This window comes from Fomitopsis serialis (assembly GCF_022376445.1).
Source record: "Fomitopsis serialis strain Sig1Antser10 chromosome Unknown B0H18scaffold_23, whole genome shotgun sequence".
Classification (NCBI taxonomy): Eukaryota; Fungi; Basidiomycota; class Agaricomycetes; order Polyporales; family Fomitopsidaceae; genus Fomitopsis; species Fomitopsis serialis.
In genome coordinates this window covers 15715-32901 of record NW_025954983.1, presented here as the reverse complement: position 1 = coordinate 32901, position 17187 = coordinate 15715, and the positions used below count along the sequence as shown (strand labels likewise).

General features: G+C 57.1%; 4 protein-coding genes across 4 annotated transcripts; 2 read left to right on the top strand and 2 right to left on the bottom strand.

The window, feature by feature from the left end:
* Positions 1 to 578: 578 nt before the first annotated feature.
* Positions 579 to 3325, top strand: B0H18DRAFT_1117798 (uncharacterized protein; the record flags this gene model as incomplete). Its single annotated transcript, XM_048033654.1, has 6 exons — positions 579 to 755; positions 818 to 1060; positions 1112 to 1585; positions 2099 to 2293; positions 2353 to 2619; positions 2669 to 3325. 6 exons carry the CDS (start codon positions 579 to 581, stop codon positions 3323 to 3325), a joined length of 2013 nt encoding a protein of 670 aa, XP_047894833.1.
* A 5986-nt stretch (positions 3326 to 9311) lies between these two features.
* B0H18DRAFT_874579 (uncharacterized protein) lies at positions 9312 to 10130 on the top strand (the record flags this gene model as incomplete). The annotated part of the gene is made up of 1 exon (XM_048040363.1): positions 9312 to 10130. A coding segment is annotated over one exon (819 nt), but the record flags the coding sequence as incomplete, so codon positions are not given.
* A 240-nt stretch (positions 10131 to 10370) lies between these two features.
* B0H18DRAFT_999685 (uncharacterized protein) lies at positions 10371 to 12261 on the bottom strand. Its single transcript, XM_048045581.1, has 9 exons — positions 12156 to 12261; positions 11926 to 12064; positions 11658 to 11872; positions 11429 to 11597; positions 11302 to 11376; positions 11106 to 11252; positions 10958 to 11044; positions 10736 to 10905; positions 10371 to 10684 (listed from the first exon to the last, which is right to left on the bottom strand). The coding sequence occupies exons 1-9, from the start codon at positions 12194 to 12196 to the stop codon at positions 10666 to 10668; spliced, it is 1062 nt and encodes a 353-aa protein (XP_047894831.1). The 5' UTR covers positions 12197 to 12261; the 3' UTR covers positions 10371 to 10665.
* A 677-nt stretch (positions 12262 to 12938) lies between these two features.
* B0H18DRAFT_1094113 (uncharacterized protein) lies at positions 12939 to 15903 on the bottom strand (the record flags this gene model as incomplete). The annotated part of the gene is made up of 5 exons (XM_048032370.1): positions 15458 to 15903; positions 15168 to 15360; positions 13807 to 15084; positions 13578 to 13706; positions 12939 to 13545 (listed from the first exon to the last, which is right to left on the bottom strand). Exons 1-5 carry the CDS (start codon positions 15705 to 15707, stop codon positions 12939 to 12941), a joined length of 2457 nt encoding a protein of 818 aa, XP_047894830.1. The 5' UTR covers positions 15708 to 15903.
* Positions 15904 to 17187: the final 1284 nt, after the last annotated feature.

Genomic DNA, 17187 nt, shown 5'->3' with positions numbered 1-17187 from the left:
AATTTTTGCGTTACCGAAGAAGCTCTCAACATTGAGGGGCGCCCGCCCCGCACCGGCTTGGTGGCCCAATGAACCACTGGCATACATCGAGTGGTATGCACGATTCCCGGCGGCACCGGATCCCGTACACCTGATGTACCCAGTCTGCAAGCCCCCTCTTCGTGCTGGCGGTCTTCCTCAGGGTAAAATCATCCCATTATCCCAAATCCGACAGTCTTGTCAGCTCGTACCCAACTTTCCAGGCGGTTCCCAAGGGGTTGTTCCCAATGATTGGAGGTCAGAGAACATACTTGACAAGGCGGGCAGTTTCTATCTCAACAATTGGGGTGGGATGTACGCGTATCAAACATTATGGTAGTTGGTAATAATGCAATGCATTTCTGTCATACCCCGGATAACTACATTTGATGTACGCCCAAGTAGCTCCACCGCGCGTCAAGACGTTGTTTGAACTTTGCGGCACACTTGTGAGTGCTGGCGCCAAAGTTTCGGGCGCTTTATTGCGGTTTACGCGCCGTACAGAGATCCCGCCTCTCAACCTCCACCACCAACTATCTACACACACACACACTGCTCCCATGTCGTATCCTACACTGCTTCCAATCGATCCCCGCGTCAAGCGCATAGTCGGCAAGATGCTCCGCCCTGCGGGTTTTCCCCGAACCGGCGGGAACTTCTGTCAGCAGTTCCTCTGGATCAACCACATTCCAGTGGTATGCTTCTATCGCAAACAGCTGGGGGCTGTTTTTGAATACGTGAGTCGCTACAACCGTCTTGTTGCTGATGTTCCGTACTAACGTAATGTCTTACCGCCCAGTGCGTCATGTTCAACAGGCCAATCTGCTGGGCGTATACCTCGGCGGCGTGGCAGCCCACGGACGCCGCCAGGGAGAAGGCCCTACAGCTCATTGACGCGCTGGACCCGCCTGCGGAGCTCGGAGGATGGCGTTACATGGGAGAGGTTGTGGAGTTCTGGGAGGAGTCCTGCTATCGCTTGCCGAGGTGCCTGCAAGGCGACCTGACCTCCAAGCGCATTTTGGAGATCCTTGTGTACGTTAAGGTGCGTTGCAAAGATCTTATTTCCCCATGCCAAAGTCTTACTGCCGTGCAGGACACCTACCGTCCGATATCCATCCCCGTGATATGCGACGTCCTCGAAGGGGAGATCGTATTCTCCTTGAATCAACCTATCACACAGCACGTCCTCACCGCCATGCCTAGCCCGAGCAAGCGGCAGTACACTCCTCCGCCTTTCGACTACTACACGCTCGAGTTCGACACGTTCTTCCCTCCGCATCTGTACGACGCGAACGCGATCCACCTCCCTCTCCCCCTTCGCCAGATCCCCATCTTCAAGGACGGCAGAGTCACCATGGCGGGCCACCCGTCGAAGTACGCCTTGGGGACTCTGACGCCCCTGCCCATGTGCTGGATGAAGGCCAACATGCACGACTACGAGTGGATCTGGCCGTCCGACATGCCCAAGGAGCGCGTCTTCACGCAGAGCGCGTGGCTCCCGATTCCATTCCGGAACCACGCCCAAATGTTGGCGGCGCCCATGTCGGAGGAGCCCCCGGTGCCGGCTGTGAGGAGGTTTTTGGTGCCTGCTGGAGAGGAAGACGCGGAGGATTGAATTTGTATGTCGCGCGCATGATGTCCGTACCATATGTAAAGCTACTCGTTGACGTTTTTCAAAATTGCAAGCGCTATAGCGCATTATGAACTCTTCAGAAGCCGGTTAACAAAAGTTTGTTGTGCTTTCGTGCTCTGAGAGATTCTTCTGAAGCACCGGGAGGAGTTGTTCCGCAGTCACTGCTCACACGCGGATGCCCACGCATTACACCAACTCACTCTCCCTTCCCATAGCTTGCCTTTACGTGAAATAACAGCACGTTCAAAACACTTCTCACAGACGTGGCACGCCCAAAATCCAATGTAAGTACGAATATTCATCATTAAATCACTATTTCCTCCAGACGCGCGGTGGCCTGACGGGCGCTTCTCTGCGATAAGGACGCGCGTCGCCTCCCGAGCGCTTCCAACTCCTGTCCATCACTTCCGCCTCGCTTTGAGCAACTTTGACGCCACTTCCTCCCAGCTCCTATCTCGCTTTACAATGGCTGTGTCGCGCATCAACCCGCAACTGCTCAACCTCATGGGCCAGAACAAACCGGTTTCTTTTCGGGGAATCTCCGAGCGGGGCCTGGTCAAGCTATGCCCGTTCGACTCTGGGATCGCGCACGTTACGGTGATGTGCCTGGGGCACGGGCATATAGGGGAGCTTTTCGATTGGGTAAGTGCAGTTCAGCTACGCACCGATCATGGAACGTTATCTCATTCATTTCGTCCAAGTGCCCCCTGTACTACCACACCCGCTGCGTTATGCGCCCGTCCAACGGCTTCCTGCAGCCGACGTTCGAGCTGCAGATCGAGATGCTCAAGGACATCTACGACGTGTCCGTGTTCGCCGGCCCCATCCCGCTGGATGGGTTCATCTTTATGGGGGCGTACCACGGGTTCTACGACAACCCGACGACGGTCCCCCGTCTGTTGAGGAAACCTGGGCGCAATGAGCGGGCGCCGAAGGCGGCGGTAGTTGAATGTCTCTTCTTCATAAGCGTACGTGCCTCGGTTTGTTTTGTAACGTCGGTAACTAACTACACTACAGAACGATTTTGGCCCGATGTCCGTCCCGCTTTTGTGCGAGATCGACGCTCTCGGGCTGGAGATGGAAATTGCCGGGCTGGACGAGCAACCTCTGCTGCAGCAGATCTTCCCCGGTCAGGACCTCGGGGAGAACCCCGGCTTCAGGGCGCACGGTCTGGGTTACGACGGGTTCGATATGTACAACCTCGCACTGGAGACGTTCTACCCTCTCTGCCGCGAGGAAGGCAACTACCCCATACGCTTCAAGCTGCCTTTGCGGCAGTTCCCCACCTTCAAGTTGCCGCACGTTAACACCACCGTCCTCGTCAACAGCTACGCCAGAGGCGCAGCCCCCCTGAAACCGATGTGCTCCATGAAGCACCGGTTCATGAACCTCGACTTCGTCTGGCCGGTCGACCTTCCTCAAGGCCCTCGCATGTACATGGACGCGGACTGGAGCGTGGTGGACATGGGGGCCCCACAGGGCGTTATCGCGGTGAGGGCACAGCCGGGAGAGGCGGGGTGCGTGGTCCTACCAGGGCTCCTGCCGGAGCCGGAGCTTCATGCGCATGAGGCCGAGGGTACGGGCGATGGAGACGGCGGGGACGAGGACACGGATAACGACGGTGCGGACGACTATTTCGACTGGGACGAGTATAGGTACATCGGGCAGGATTAAGTAATTGGTTTGTTTGATTTCAATGATCATGTAGTACAACGCCGGTTGTCCGTACTGTAGCATGTAGATGAGTGCATTTCTGGAGCTGTAGAACAGTGCAACGATGTTATGTATAATGTACGAGATTGTATGTACCGGAATAGCAGCGCAATTTGGTATGACTCCGCAACATACGCATGCAATGGTATGAACGGTTGTGGAAAATATAAAGTGGTTTGAAGGGCGCCATACTGCGCGCAAGGCTAAAACCATGCTGGTCATGTCTTCCAATGCTATCGATACCTCCTAAGCAACGTGAAAGCAGATTTAATCTCTACCAAGTGCTTGAGAATGCTGGGCGCTACTTCGCTACCCGGCCAAAGTCTTGGGCGGCAAAAGTGTTTTTCCTGATGTCGGGAGTCGGCGGGACACCAGAGTGTTGGATCGTGACTGCGTTGAGAGGCTCGAGACTGTGCACAATCCGCAAGGACTTGCCATCCTTCTTAACAACACAAAACCACCGCGAACGGTACGACGAGTTCGAAGGTTCGTAGACGCCGGAGTCAATCTTGCGACGAATCATCGAACAGACCTCCTTGTACAGGCCAGGAGGGATAGGGATGTTCTTCTGGACCCAAGGCGTATGCGGGATCACAGGAAAGTCTATAGGTGGGAAATACTCGGACTTGAAGTTGCCACGTTCGTTGTCTGACCACGCGAACACGTCGTTGTTCGTAGCCATGAAGTGGTGAAGTAGATCGCGTTCGGCAGGTTGTAACAGATCATCGTCGTGTAACTTATCCGAGATGGCTGCCCTTTCGGCCGTGTAGCGACCTTCGGGCTTGAAAGGAGGTGGGTTGGGGTTGAGTTCACGCATCGTAGAGAGCGGATCTCCCTTGATGTCGCGAACGATACGAAACTGTTCGGGGACAGACCCGAGAACAGGTCTCGTCTTGAGTGCGACCGGCTTGTACTTCTTCTTCGATTTTGCCTGTGCGAATGTGGACACATCAGGAGCATCCTCGGACGAGTCGGTACTGTCGTGGGTATGGCCGGTGCGGGTATACGTAGGTGGGTCGTTCGAACGAGAGAGCGTGTTCGGAGAAGTGGTCGAAGATGCCTGCGTGTTCGAAGGTTTCGAAGTGTATGACGGGGTATGCTGAGTCGATCTCGTAGCCTCGGTGGCTGTCCTAACTTCATCGAAAACAAAACTGGAGTAGGTATGTGGAACGGAGAGATACGTAGCCGCGAGAACTGGGTCTTCGAGAGATGATATGTTGCGTAGGCAGAAATGGACGGGGTATCGTTTTCGAAGTCGATCACAAGCGCGACTTGCTCGTCATCGTCGGCTTGAACTACGTGTTCAAAAGTCCCGACTGCCTCTTCTGAAAAACCTCTTGGAACTTCGGACGTCCTCGAGGCATCGTAGGTACCGTGATCTGTTCGGACGTGTTCGGGCACAACAGGGTGATGGTTTGATTCTCGTCGGCGAAGTTCTTCACCAGGCTCTCAGTGATGACGTCGAATGGTCGACCTAGCAGTACGTCGTACGACGCGCGCTTGATGACGTGGATCTGGAGATACAAGGTGATCGGGCCGACTTGACATGGTACGTTTCGAACAAGGCCGAGCGAGCGGTCGACTCCACCGTTCGCGGATTGCATGCTGAGACGATGGTCGGGTCGAACGATAAACCGAGATGATAGCACAGCGCTTCCGACATGCAGATGACCTGAGAACCGGGATCGAGAATGCAGGCTACCTTCTCCTTACGATCGATCGTGAGGTCGATCGTTCGAAGCGAATGGGACTCGCCGCGACAGTGAGTTCGCTAGGTATCGCGCCTCGAGGCAACACCCTCAGGTACGTCTCGTACGAGTCTGGGATGATGGTGGCGTCTGGGTCGAGCTCGTTGTCGTGGCAGTCTACTAACGCGGGGTCGTGTGTCGGAAGTTCTTCGAACGCAGCCATGTTCGTCGAGGTCGGGTTCGAGTCATGCGTCACTCTTCGGGGCGTCACCGCTTCGCGATAGCGGTTGCGAAGCTCGGGCGAGATGCTCAACAGCTCCTCGATGGTCAGCGGGACCGTTGGCGTGCTCATCGACCGCTTGAAGACGGACTCGGCCAGCTGGGCCTGAACTACGGGTGCAAGATTCGTATACGAGCCGTCCCGGTTCTTAAACTTCGTAGGCGCTGCTCCGAAGTTTCGGGTCGTCGGCGGTGCATAGGTCGCGTCGCGGACATTTGCGAAGGGATGGATCGGACTCTCCTTGTCGGGCACTGACTGCGCTGGTGGCGCCGAGGCCTGGACGCTCGGCCTAGAGTCTGCAGGTGGCGTCGAAGCTCTCGGCGGTGGACCGGTACGCTCTGCACTCTTCGAACGCGTGGGTGGGGTCTCGATCGGTGCTGCTTGCTGGCTCGACACAGGCGGCGAAGCGAAGCGCACGGTACGCTCCTTCGAAGAGCCTCGGGAGTCCGGAGCTCGTGACTTATCGGTGGGCAAGTTCGCAGGACGGGCCGTGGAACGCTGCGGCCTCTTGTCAATCATGACGCCGTCGAACACGTGCTTCTTCCGCTGTTCCTGGGCGTAGACCTCCGTAATATGTGACAACTGGTCTCGCATACGTTCGAGGGTCTCGCCAATGTCTAAGGCGTACGTCGCAGTCGGTGGGGTCTCGATCGCTTCGTAGAGTAGCTGGGAGGTAGTCGAACCTTGGGTGGCGCCGCCCGAACCGTTCGAAGTGTTCGCGTTAAGTCCGACCTTGCCGGTGCGGCGCGCGTACTCATAGATGGCGTCGCGGAGGGTCTCGCCCTCTCTCCTGCTCATGAATCGACCGTCGAACGACACGACCTTGCCGTCTGGGTTCCTCCGGCACAAGCCCTTCTTCGCATCGTCTTCGAACATTTCGCAGTCGTTGATGCGACAGCCCGAACGACCGCAGTAGAAGCAGTGAGGGCCGTCTCTACCACCAGGTGGTCCGGGTGACCGACTCCTAAACTGCTGAGCCTCGAGAGTCTTGATCAGCGTCTGCAAGACTGGTAGGAGGTCTTCGTTCTTAACGCCGACGAAAAGATGGTGCGACGTTCGAAGGACCTGAGGGACGTTCGAAGATTGGACTATGACTTGCTGAAACGTCGAAGCGGGGGTAGGGCCGTCTAGGACCCATTGAGCGGCGATGTAGATCTGCGCGAAGGTCCATGGCTTGCGTCTCGAGTGGTCGGGGTTCTTCATGAACAAGCGTTGTTCGATCGGTCCCCAAAGCGCTGGGGGAAAGCCTTGCTGGAACCTTCGATCTTGTTCGAGCGTCGAGAGGGAACCCTGAGCGATGAGGTACTCGGAGATCATGTAGAAATCACGATAATAAGCGGCGAGGTCGAGCGCGTTGCTCAGGCCAAGCCTCTGACGTTCCTGGACCACCTTGTCGAGGTCGTCCGTCGAATACTTGTGTTGATCGTCGGCACCTGGGTAGAGTGTTCGAAGAGCTGTCTTAAACTCGTCGTACGTCTTCGTAGCATCCTTGTACGTCGGCTGCATCGTCCACAGGTCCGAGACCCGTATCGGCGGGTACCGAACGGCCCATGACTTCTTGTCCGCATCGGTGGTTATCCCGCATCGCGTGAAGTGGGTCTCGAGGTCCTGGAAGAAGCGGTTGAACGCGAAGGGCTCTGACTCATCAAAGACCGGCGCAGTCGAGTGACCGCGGGCAGGCATGGAAGCCGCCTTCGAAGCTTGTGCTGCTGCTTCGGACATGTTCGTATCGGTGTTCGGAGGGTTCGAAGGATTTGGTGGATCGTTCGAAGGGTTTTGGTTGTCGCTGGTCGAAGTCCTTCGCGGCTCGGACGACTCTGGTCCTGGAGGGGCTAACGACGCTCGGCGACGAGTGGGTAAAGGTAGACGTGAGGTGGTGGCTCCACTACGCGTCGTGATCGGCGTGGCTGAACTGAGGTCCTCTCCTTCGAGAGGTGGCGACGGCGTTAGGGACGGTAGAGGAGAGCCAAAGACTCGAGACTCTAGGTCGTCTGAGAGCGAAAGTCTTCGAGCACGTCCGTGATGGGATGGAGTAGTAGGTACTTGGTCTCGAGCGGAGCGTTCCTGATCGTCGTGATCGGGGACAAGCTCGACGTGTTCGGACGAAGAGGGGATAGTCGAAGGTCCTGGTAGAGGGTTGCTATGCCTGCGAAAGGCGGCGGCGGATCCGGGACCTAGACGACTGTCGATAGCGAGTGCGAGAAGAGGACTTTCGTAGTCTCGGTAGTCTTCAGGGTTGACGTCGAAGTTCCGACGCGGCGGAATCTTGCTCTATATCCCCCTCGCGGTGGGCTCCAAGATGACGCGACCAAAAGAACACAAAAGCCACACAAAAACCCAACCGTGAGGTCGAGCAGTGGTATGCGAGGCCTCTGCGTCTATGAGATGTACGGGGGACTGTACAGTGGTCTAGGTAAGAAGGAGGAGGACGGACAAGACTCCGAACGACGTGGGAGAGCTTCGAAGATATCGAAGACTGTTCGAAGACGAGGGCTAAGCCTCGAAGGTAGGAGGGAGAGTTTCGACAAACGTGTCGAACGAGCGGCGACAAGGAAGGCGAGCGACGGCAGGAGAAGAAGTGTAGAGCCTCTCGGGGCTACTACGAGCTGGCGAACGTACTGGCAAACTGACTGACTGACTTCGAACGTACTGACTGACCGGCGAACTTGCTGACTTCGAACGTACTGGCTGACTGACGAACCTCGCCGGTGCGAGGTGAGATTGAGAGGGTAAGGGGGTCTCTGAGATTCGAAGGGAACAAGTCCCAGAGTATATACAGGAAAATACGGTCCGAAGACCAAGAGAGCCAAGAGAAATCCAAGAAATGATGAATGAGAGTGATAAGGAAAATAGCCAATCGGAGACTGTCACAACGCTCGACCCGGACCTACTAACACATGAGAGAACCCAACTCGGCCTTCCGCAAGTTCCGAATAACGGGCGACCGTCCCCGAACGGTGAAGGTCATAACCGGAGCCGGTGACAGTCCTCGAAGATATGAGACAGCCGCAGGAGTTTGCCTGGCTTACACGAACATGCCGCACCTCGACCCAACTTCCGAAGCGTATGCTGCCCGCTACTACCGCCTCCTAGAGGTCCTCAAGACCGAGGGACTTGTCGAGCCGCGATACGATGCCAACAGTCCCGGAGAGTGGCTGGCTTGGGCCCACGGAGTCCGTTGGATGATCGTACGTGCCTCCGGACATTGACTATCCTTCGAACCATCGTACCGACCTTCGAACAGCGCTTCTTGTTCGAGTCCCGTAGCCGGGCTATCCTGCTAGCGAACGATACGCTTCCTGCTCCCAGGTCGTTCCCCGAGATTGACGAGTTGATGCGTTACCTTGACGAGGTCTTCCACCGCGATGGCAACCAGGGAGATATCCTAGGTTCGCCCTACCCTACGATCGCCTGGTCCGAGACCTTGGTGCTGCTCGAACAAGTTAACCAGGCCGAGCGTCGTCCTCTCGCGAACCCGCAGTATCAGCGCGAGTCGTTGATCCTGTCCGATTTTCGCCAACTGCCCGACAACCTCGAGTCCATGGGTCGAGCGATTCACAACATCGCAGTCGACCAGCGCCGCACGCACGGCACCCTCGTCGGGTTGCTCGAAAGCCTGCTCGAGCGCGTCAACACTGACCGTGGCTCCGACACCGGTCCGTCTGTTCGTAGGGGTAGGGGTGGTGGTGGTCGAGGACATAGATACGAGAGTTGCCGGGGTCGTCACTAGCTAGGTTGACGTAGCCATGTACTTGCTCCGGAGTCCTACCAATGTAGCGACGCTTCTACACCGCTTGTCTCTGCCACTAAGGGTTCCGAACATGGACGCTTGAGCTTCGAACATCGGGCGGTTCCCTCGAACGGACGGACAGTGCGTCGACCGTTCTGACTTAGTGTACCGTTGTATCGACCGTAAATGGCGTTTTCGGTGGGTAGGTGAGCTAAGGGCTCATCACCGGCACGAGTGATCGACCCACACTTCGAACTAACAGGAGCCAAACTAAGCTCTCTGACCCAAGCTATCGCCTACCGCGGAATCCTGGAGCGCCGCGATACACCGAATCGAAGACAAACCGAAGAGAATTTAGCCACAGCCCAGGCGCATATGAAGACCTCGCAAACGAGATGCTCTATCTGGATGAGCGCCAGGCACAAGGACTTCAGCCGAGCCTTCGCTGTCTTCCTCTGGAAATTAATGCACGGCGGCCTGAAGTGCGGGGCTTACTGGAGCAAGATACAAGGATACGAAGAGCGAGCGATGTGCAGCCACTGTGGAGCAGTTGAGTCAATCCAGCACATCCTCTTCGAGTGTAACGCAACGGGGCAGTCCCTGATATGGTCCCTAGCGCGTACCATGTGGGAAAAGAAAGGGATGGAATGGCCCTCATTGTCTCTTGCCGATGTCCTCACGCTAGGACTAACCGCATGGCCGAGCCAAAAGGGACGCGTTCGCCCGGGTGCCACAAGACTGTGGCGGGTGCTGATATCTGAGGCCGTCCACACCATCTGGAAGCTGAGATGCGACAGAGTGGTAGGACATGCGGAGGACGAGCAATGGGAGCACAATAAAACGTTTGTCTGGAATAAGCTACAGTACACGCTCAATAACAGACTAGCGCTCGACGTTGAATCTGTGCAACGAAAGTACGGGGGCTCTGCCCTCAAACGTGACCTTGTCCTGGCGACATGGAACAAGGTTTTACGGGATGAACCTGCCCTCCCAAGAGACTGGACGATGTATAGGGGTTTTTTAGTGGGTAGAACACCGGCTTTACGAGTAGACCTCGAACCGGATTGACGAGCCCCACACTGATTGTTGAATCGTGCGTAATTAGCATTTTTCACCCTGGATTGGCAAATATGGGGAAACTCATACGCAGGCTGGGCGACCCGGAATGACCCATTGTCATTTGCGGGCGCCCTCGAAGGCCCTCCAAAAAACAAAAAAAAAAAAAAATCAGCCACTTACGCGCCGATCCCGTGACTAACGCGTAGTGTCACGCCAATAACGTCACGCCAGCCTACCAAAGCAGACGGTCTCAGGTCTCCTCAAAATGATCCGCTGGGGTGATCAAGAGGACCGAGCGATTGCAATCGAGGCTAAACACGATCAAGCCTCCGGGTTGCTACATATGTGAGCGATCGAGCAATTTACACCGATATGTACAAGCCCTCGATCGTTGTGCGGATACCTAGCCAAGATGCATCTCCCGGGCCTACGATCGCTCGGGAGCATTGGGCGAGCGAGCCATTCAGTTGGCGCGCGTAGCATTCACTTGGGATTCACCGATGATGGATGCACATGCCGTACTTAATTGGACCGGGTGCTCCAATTACACCTGCTTTACGTATCTGGACCAGGCTGTGAGCGGGCGAACAGAGAGGTATACGAACAAGACGTACGTCGCATCCACTTGCTTAACTTGAGGAAGGGCCAAGATCACCTTTCTCCGGTAGCTTGCTCCTTCCTTCTTCTGCACCGGGTTTCCCTCGAGGTAAATTGTTTCGAGTGTCCTGATATGCTTTAGCTGTGGCTCCAGCGCCTCAAGAGTATCAACTTTATTGTCGTTCATCTGTATAACATATGAGCATAACACCTAGTGAATATCGGGTTGTAATGCTCACCCAAAGCTCTTCCAGATCATTCAGATGTGCCACATTCTCGAGGGTCACCACAAAGTTGTTACCAATGTCAAGGGTCCTCAGCTTGGTCTGAAAGAAGTAAACTCCAACTTTAAGACTCGGGACGACAGTCTGGATGATGGGGACTTACGTTCTGCTCGAGACCCTCTAGTCGAGTGACACCGTTGTGGCTGATGTAGAGCTCTTCCAGACTCTCCAGGTTCTCTAGTCCCTCTAGCTTCGTGATACGATTTGACTGGATAGACAGTATGCGAAGACGTTTCAGATTATCCAAACCCTACGACGCGTCAACGCTATGCTCCAGCACAGTGGCACCTGGAGCCTACCTCTAGTTTCGCAATTTTGTTCTTTCCTAGCCACAACTCTTCTAAGGCCCCAAGAGCATCGAGGTTCTCGATTTTCTGCGTCAATAACGTCAGCATGGCTCATCCTTGCGAATGGCTATCAACCTACCCGTAGTCGGTTGCCTCCAAGTTCGAGACTGCGCAGAGTCTGTCCAACACGATCCAATCCGCTAATTTCTGATATCCTGTTCTGGACAAAGAACACCTTCTCCAGCGAGGCGAGATACTGTACCGATTCAGGTACGTGCCGCAGGTTGTTGAACGAGAGATCTAGCACGCTAAGCGAATAGAGGATCAGAGCCGATCGACCAAAATCCCGCACCAAATCGAGTGCTCACGAGAGCTTCTTCAGCGCAGACAAAGAATCGTCGATCGATTTCAGCTTGTTGTCGTACATATCGAGTTCCTCCAGTTCCACCAACGTCCGGACGACATCCGGATCCAATTGCGAGATATGGTTCTGCCGCAGGCATAGCTTCCGCAAATGACGGCCGAATCGTTGCAGCCCGAGTCTACTGATTGAGTTCAGTCTCGAATGAATGAGCTCGATTTCCTGTACAAGTGGTAAGCCTGGAGCGCGGCCGACTGACGGAACCGTCGACGCACCTCTGTATCATCCGGAAGTTCCTCGAGTATCTCAGAGTCGTCTACATCTGCTACTTCCACCTCTCCCTCCTCATCTCCACTGCTATGTCCATCCTCTGTTTTCGGGGGCGCAACTGTCGCTACACGTGCGTTCTTCACACTGTGTGATGGTGTGAGTAAGCGTAGCGCAGCCTGGTGAGACGACCATACGGTGCAGGTGGCGTCTTCTGAACAGGCGTCTCCTCTGTAACGCCTTCAACTCGGTAGCGAGCTTGGAGCTTGGTTCTGACATCGCTCGTCTGGAAGATTAGCTCAGATTTTCCAAGGCCGAGGGATGCTTGGAGAGAGTGAGGGTCACTTGGGATCATCTGCTGAAGTGCGACTCGGAGCGCGCAGCCACCACCAGTGCATGGGCGCCTACAGATGTCATCGGCATTGAGATGGGCGCTCGTGCGTGCGCTGAGCGTGGCTTGACTCTAAATCATAATCAGCTCTGGGGGGTTCTATAGTAAGAAACCTCGTCTTCCCGACGCGCACACGAAAGGCCACCCCTCTTCTCTTCCTTTACAACTCGCTATTCGTATGTCGCAATTGGCTTCTTATGGCAAGACTTACCCATGATGTGCCCGGCTCTGATAATTGATTGTTTGGTCTGTGTGCCGATCGGGGATGCCGTAAGGCCATCGACTCCGATTGTCGCGCAAGATCGCGATCACAAGTTCCTGGCCTATCGAGCCATCCCCACAAACACCCTAAACCCACAGGGCGCGGGCCAGAATGAATATCTAACGAGGGCACGGTAGAATACATAGCTAACTAAAAACGTCTGGAGCGGGCGGACGACTCGAAGCGTCGCGTGCGCCGCGGAAGTACACGTACGAGGGAGAAGGGAGATGCGCTGCTCGAGGATAAATATTACGGGAAACTACTGGGAGAGCCTTTTGCGGAACGGCGCGAGCGAGGTCCGTCTGTGAACGAGGAAACGACAATGACATGTACACTTGGCACGAAGGGAACTACCTAGCGTGCACCCTTCACTTATACGGCGACCTCCTGTTCCTCGGGTCTGCGCTGACAGGGCTCGGAGGCAGCCCTTCACGGTCGTCTTGCATCTTCATCGGCCTCTCCCGCTCGTAGCTCGCGCTGGAGAAGCTAGTGCTGAGTGGCGAACCGCCTATGGGCGACGGGGACATCCTTCCACCCGCGCTGTATGGAACCGGCACGATGGGGTCCAGGCGCGGCGGCTGACCGGGGCCCGCGAGAGGCTGCGAGTAGCTTCCATTGCTGTGAAGACTGCTGTGGCTCGACATGTGATGCAGCGACGGCTGCTGGTGCGGGTGCGGGTGCGGCGGTGCAGGCGGCGGCACTGAATAGAAGCTGTTCGAGTAGCGTCCAGGCGCGTCAGCGTGCGCGTTTTGCGGGGCATGCAAGAGTGGATGCGGGGCGCCCTGATGCGGGTGCGGGTACGGCATGTATGGCTGATGCGGGTGATGCTGCATGCCACCGCCTGGCGAGGGCGAGGGCGAGGGCGACATGGGGCCCTTGAAGCTCGGCCCAGCGTGCGCCGTTGGGGCGTACAAGTCAGGCGCGCCAGGCGAGCCGTTCGACGACGCCGATCCGAACGATGCATCGTCGTAGTAGCTACCGCGCCGCGGGAGGGACTGGTAGCCGACGGGCCCGGCGAACCGGACGGCGAGTGATCCTTCTGCATCGAATTGAATACCCGGTCCTTGCGGCGGCGTGACTGCTGCGAGGGCCCGCCTTCCTTCTTCGCGCGTGATCGTGCATACCTCAGTCCACATCTGTTTCGGGGGCGTGTAAGCGAGCAGGGGTCAGCCGATGGCGTCAAAGTGTGGTCATGAGCTCGTGTATCTCTGCGCAAATGAAGAACACGGCACTTACGCGTTGCAGAGGTCCTTCTTGCCGCTGGGGCCCTTCCGCCACTCCGGGCTCTGGGTCACCTTGCAGCTCGAGCACCGCGGGACGCCCATGGGCGGGTTCCCTGTGCTGCGTCCACCGTTCCCGTACTGCTCCCTCGAGTTGTTCGACCCTCGCCTGTGAGTGACCCTTGAGGGAGGCACAGTGTCACTACCGGGAGAAGGTGGGGCCTCGTCATGTGATGGCGGTGCCGAATACGACGATCCGGAGGGTGCCCCTTGTGGGCTGTAAGGCGGGGCACCCGGATGGGCATCTAGGTACGGCGGCTGGGAAGGCCATTGATGCTGCTGGGGCGGGGGAGGTTGATGGTAGGACGAAGAACGCATGCTGCTGACCGACGGCGCCGACGAGAGAGAGTTGCCTTGAGGGTCCCATTGGTAATGAGTTTGCGAGCTTGACGATTCAGGAGGGTGCGACCAGTTGTTGCTTGCATAGTGCGAAGGCGGATAATGCGTGGAAGACATATTACTAGGGTACTGAGCGGGTAGGTGCGGCAGGTTGTATGAAGGATGAGCCGGGTCTTGGTATGGGTGGTTAGCGTAGTGCTGAGACTGGGATGCAGCGTCATTGGGATTGAGGTCGCGAGTGCTCGGGTGCACTTTGTGGCAAGCGAAGATGATAGAACCTGACCCCGTCCGGTCAGCCGTTGTTCGAGTGGAACTAGAGTTGGTGGACATACCGTGCGGGATGAAGATGCTCTCGACTTCCTTGCTATTGTCTCCTCCGAAGTGCATCGTTTGGTGTGCCTTGTACCGTCTGGTACAGCTCGTCTTGGCGTCCGTCCCACTGGAAACGGCGTTACTTATTTGAACGTCCTGCGCTAGCCGCGCGAAGTCCTTGGAAGTCGGCCCACCGGGCTCCTGGTGTTCAGGGGGCCAGCTCATGTACAACGAACGTTCCGGCAGGTTAAGCAGGATCTGAAACACCCGGCTCATGGAGAGCGGCTGCGGCACGACAGCAAGCAGGCGCTGATACAAAATCTGGACCTGCTCAGTGTTCATGTACGGTGTGCCACACCAGTTGGTCCAAGGCGTCTTGTTGTGCTCGTCGTTATCGCGAGGCGAGAGGTCCACGACCGCATGCATGAAGCACAACACGAGCCCGTCGGACGCCCAGTTGATGACGAGGTCCACAGCCATGTAGTTCGTATCCACGGAGACCTTGTCTGCGTCTGCGAACTCATGTGTAGGCCCTTGGTAACCCAGCTGCCTGCGTACACGCGAGAGGCGAGAATAGCGTACTCTGAGAGCAAATAGTTACGTCAACGAATCAATGGGCGGACGTTAGCGTATGGGACGCAGTGCGCATGGTGCGTGTATGCGTACCGGGTGACGCTCCCATGCAGTGTCCGACTCTCCAACACACTCCCCAAGTCAAGCTTTGCGGAGGCCTGCTCGTCCGGGTGGACGTAGGCCAGAAGCGACTTGCCTACTAAGAGGTCGGCCTGTTCTCCCAGGTGATGGGCGAGAACGGGATCGAGATAGATAAATTGGAGGTCTGGGGTGAGGAGGCACCAGTCTGTATGCGAGTGAAGTTAGCACTTGAGCGCCGGGGACAAAGTAACCCAGCGAGTGATCGAGGGATGATCGTAGGGGTGCAAGGGAGAACCACGTACAGCAGCGTGTCTGCCCAAGCTTTGGCAGAGAGACTGGACGATCTAGGACCGGTGACGGAGGCACGGCGTTACTCGGCGTTGGGGGTGCTGAGGCCAGCGGTGGAAGCTGGGTGACTGGCGGGAGGTTGTCGAATGACGAAAGTGGATGCATTGGGATCCTCGAAACGGAGCTGTGTATGGGCGGGAGCTGCGCGACGTCCGAGTGGGAAAGGCCGTCGTAGTTCCGCTGGGAAGAAGTGAGAAAGCTCATGGTATAGGGTACGAGGACTAGGGGAGACGTAGGGTACGGCTGCGGCGGGCTTAAACCAACGGAGTAGAGTAGGGCGCCAGCGAGGCTGGCTGGCTGCGAGGAATGGGTGGGAGGAGAAAGAAGAGGGCGAGGGGCGTGGCTGCCGTCGTTGTTGAGAACAAGAAGGGGGCACACAGGGGCAGCGGCCTCTGTGGCGACACGGGCGAGGCAAGTCAACACGAACAACCCCAGGTCATCGGACCGCACCGAACTCAGCCCGGCGTCGTTTCGTCGATCGCACCCAAACTCTGATTACGTTGCTCGCTCGGTGCTACCTGTCTCTACGGCGCGCTGCCCTTCGCGCTGCCCCGCCCCCGCTGCCAGCGCAGCACCACCGCGGACGGGGGCGCGAGCGACCGCGCCAGCGCGTCACGTTCTCCTGCCAAATTAGGCGGGCAAAGGACGACATGTCTGCATCCGCGCGGCCGCGCACATGCCCGTGTCCGGGGCCCGTCGCCACACATGAATGGAATCCTCGCAGCTCGCCCATCCTCCGCCCCCGCGCGATCACGCCCGCGGCCACCAGGGATGCTGCGCTGGCACTGGCGGGCGCGCGCGGTGGGGGTGCGCCAAACTGGGACATGGCCGTGGGCGTGGGGCGGAAGATCAACCTCCGATCACAAGATCCGCTTCTCGCGATCGTCAGGACAGCCATAATCACGCCCGAGGTCGTCGATCGAGCAGCCCATCTCGCCCAGCGGACGCGGGCAGCGAGGACGAGGGCGTGATCGACGCCGCGCACTGGCCACCGCAGCGAACTCTGCGCGCACCAGCACAAGGACGAGGCGTACGACCGACGACTTCTTTCTCCGGACACGCGAGAAGCCTCCTGACACCCCAACAGTGATAGCTCGGCATCCATGCCAGGGTGAAGAGGACGCTCCTCCTCGTCACAGCGCTACGCATGACACCGGGGAACGTCGCAGTGGCATGCCTTGCAACAAAGGGAGGATATATTGCGTCCAGCGAATTGTGAAGCCGACATATGGAATTTTGCCTGGGACGCACTTCACGGACCTTGCTGACACGAGGTATCCTACTGTTTCCGTGCTACGTGGGATGTCCGATGTGCTAATGAGGGTGAAGGAGCGCAGGCCTACTCTCCCACTGACAGAGTATAACCTCGTCACCAAGGTGCACAGCCCTACATATGTACTTACGAGGAGGGGCAGGCACACCTTGCGGCCAGCATCTGTACCTGAAGCACTGACAACATATGAGGCCCTGCTCCAGGCTTTGAACGCCGCCCGTCACATCGTGAATCCTTGCGCACGCCCCGCATCCTCAGCTTGCGTTCTTGTGCTAGGGAAATACGCCATTCTCCCTGCACCTGGGGCAACGCCGGAGAAATGGACCGGCACTTCGGAGGCGAGCCAAAGTGAACCGCGATGATGATCGGCGCGAGCTCGCTTGCCGCCGGCTTCCCTGTGACGCAACCGTC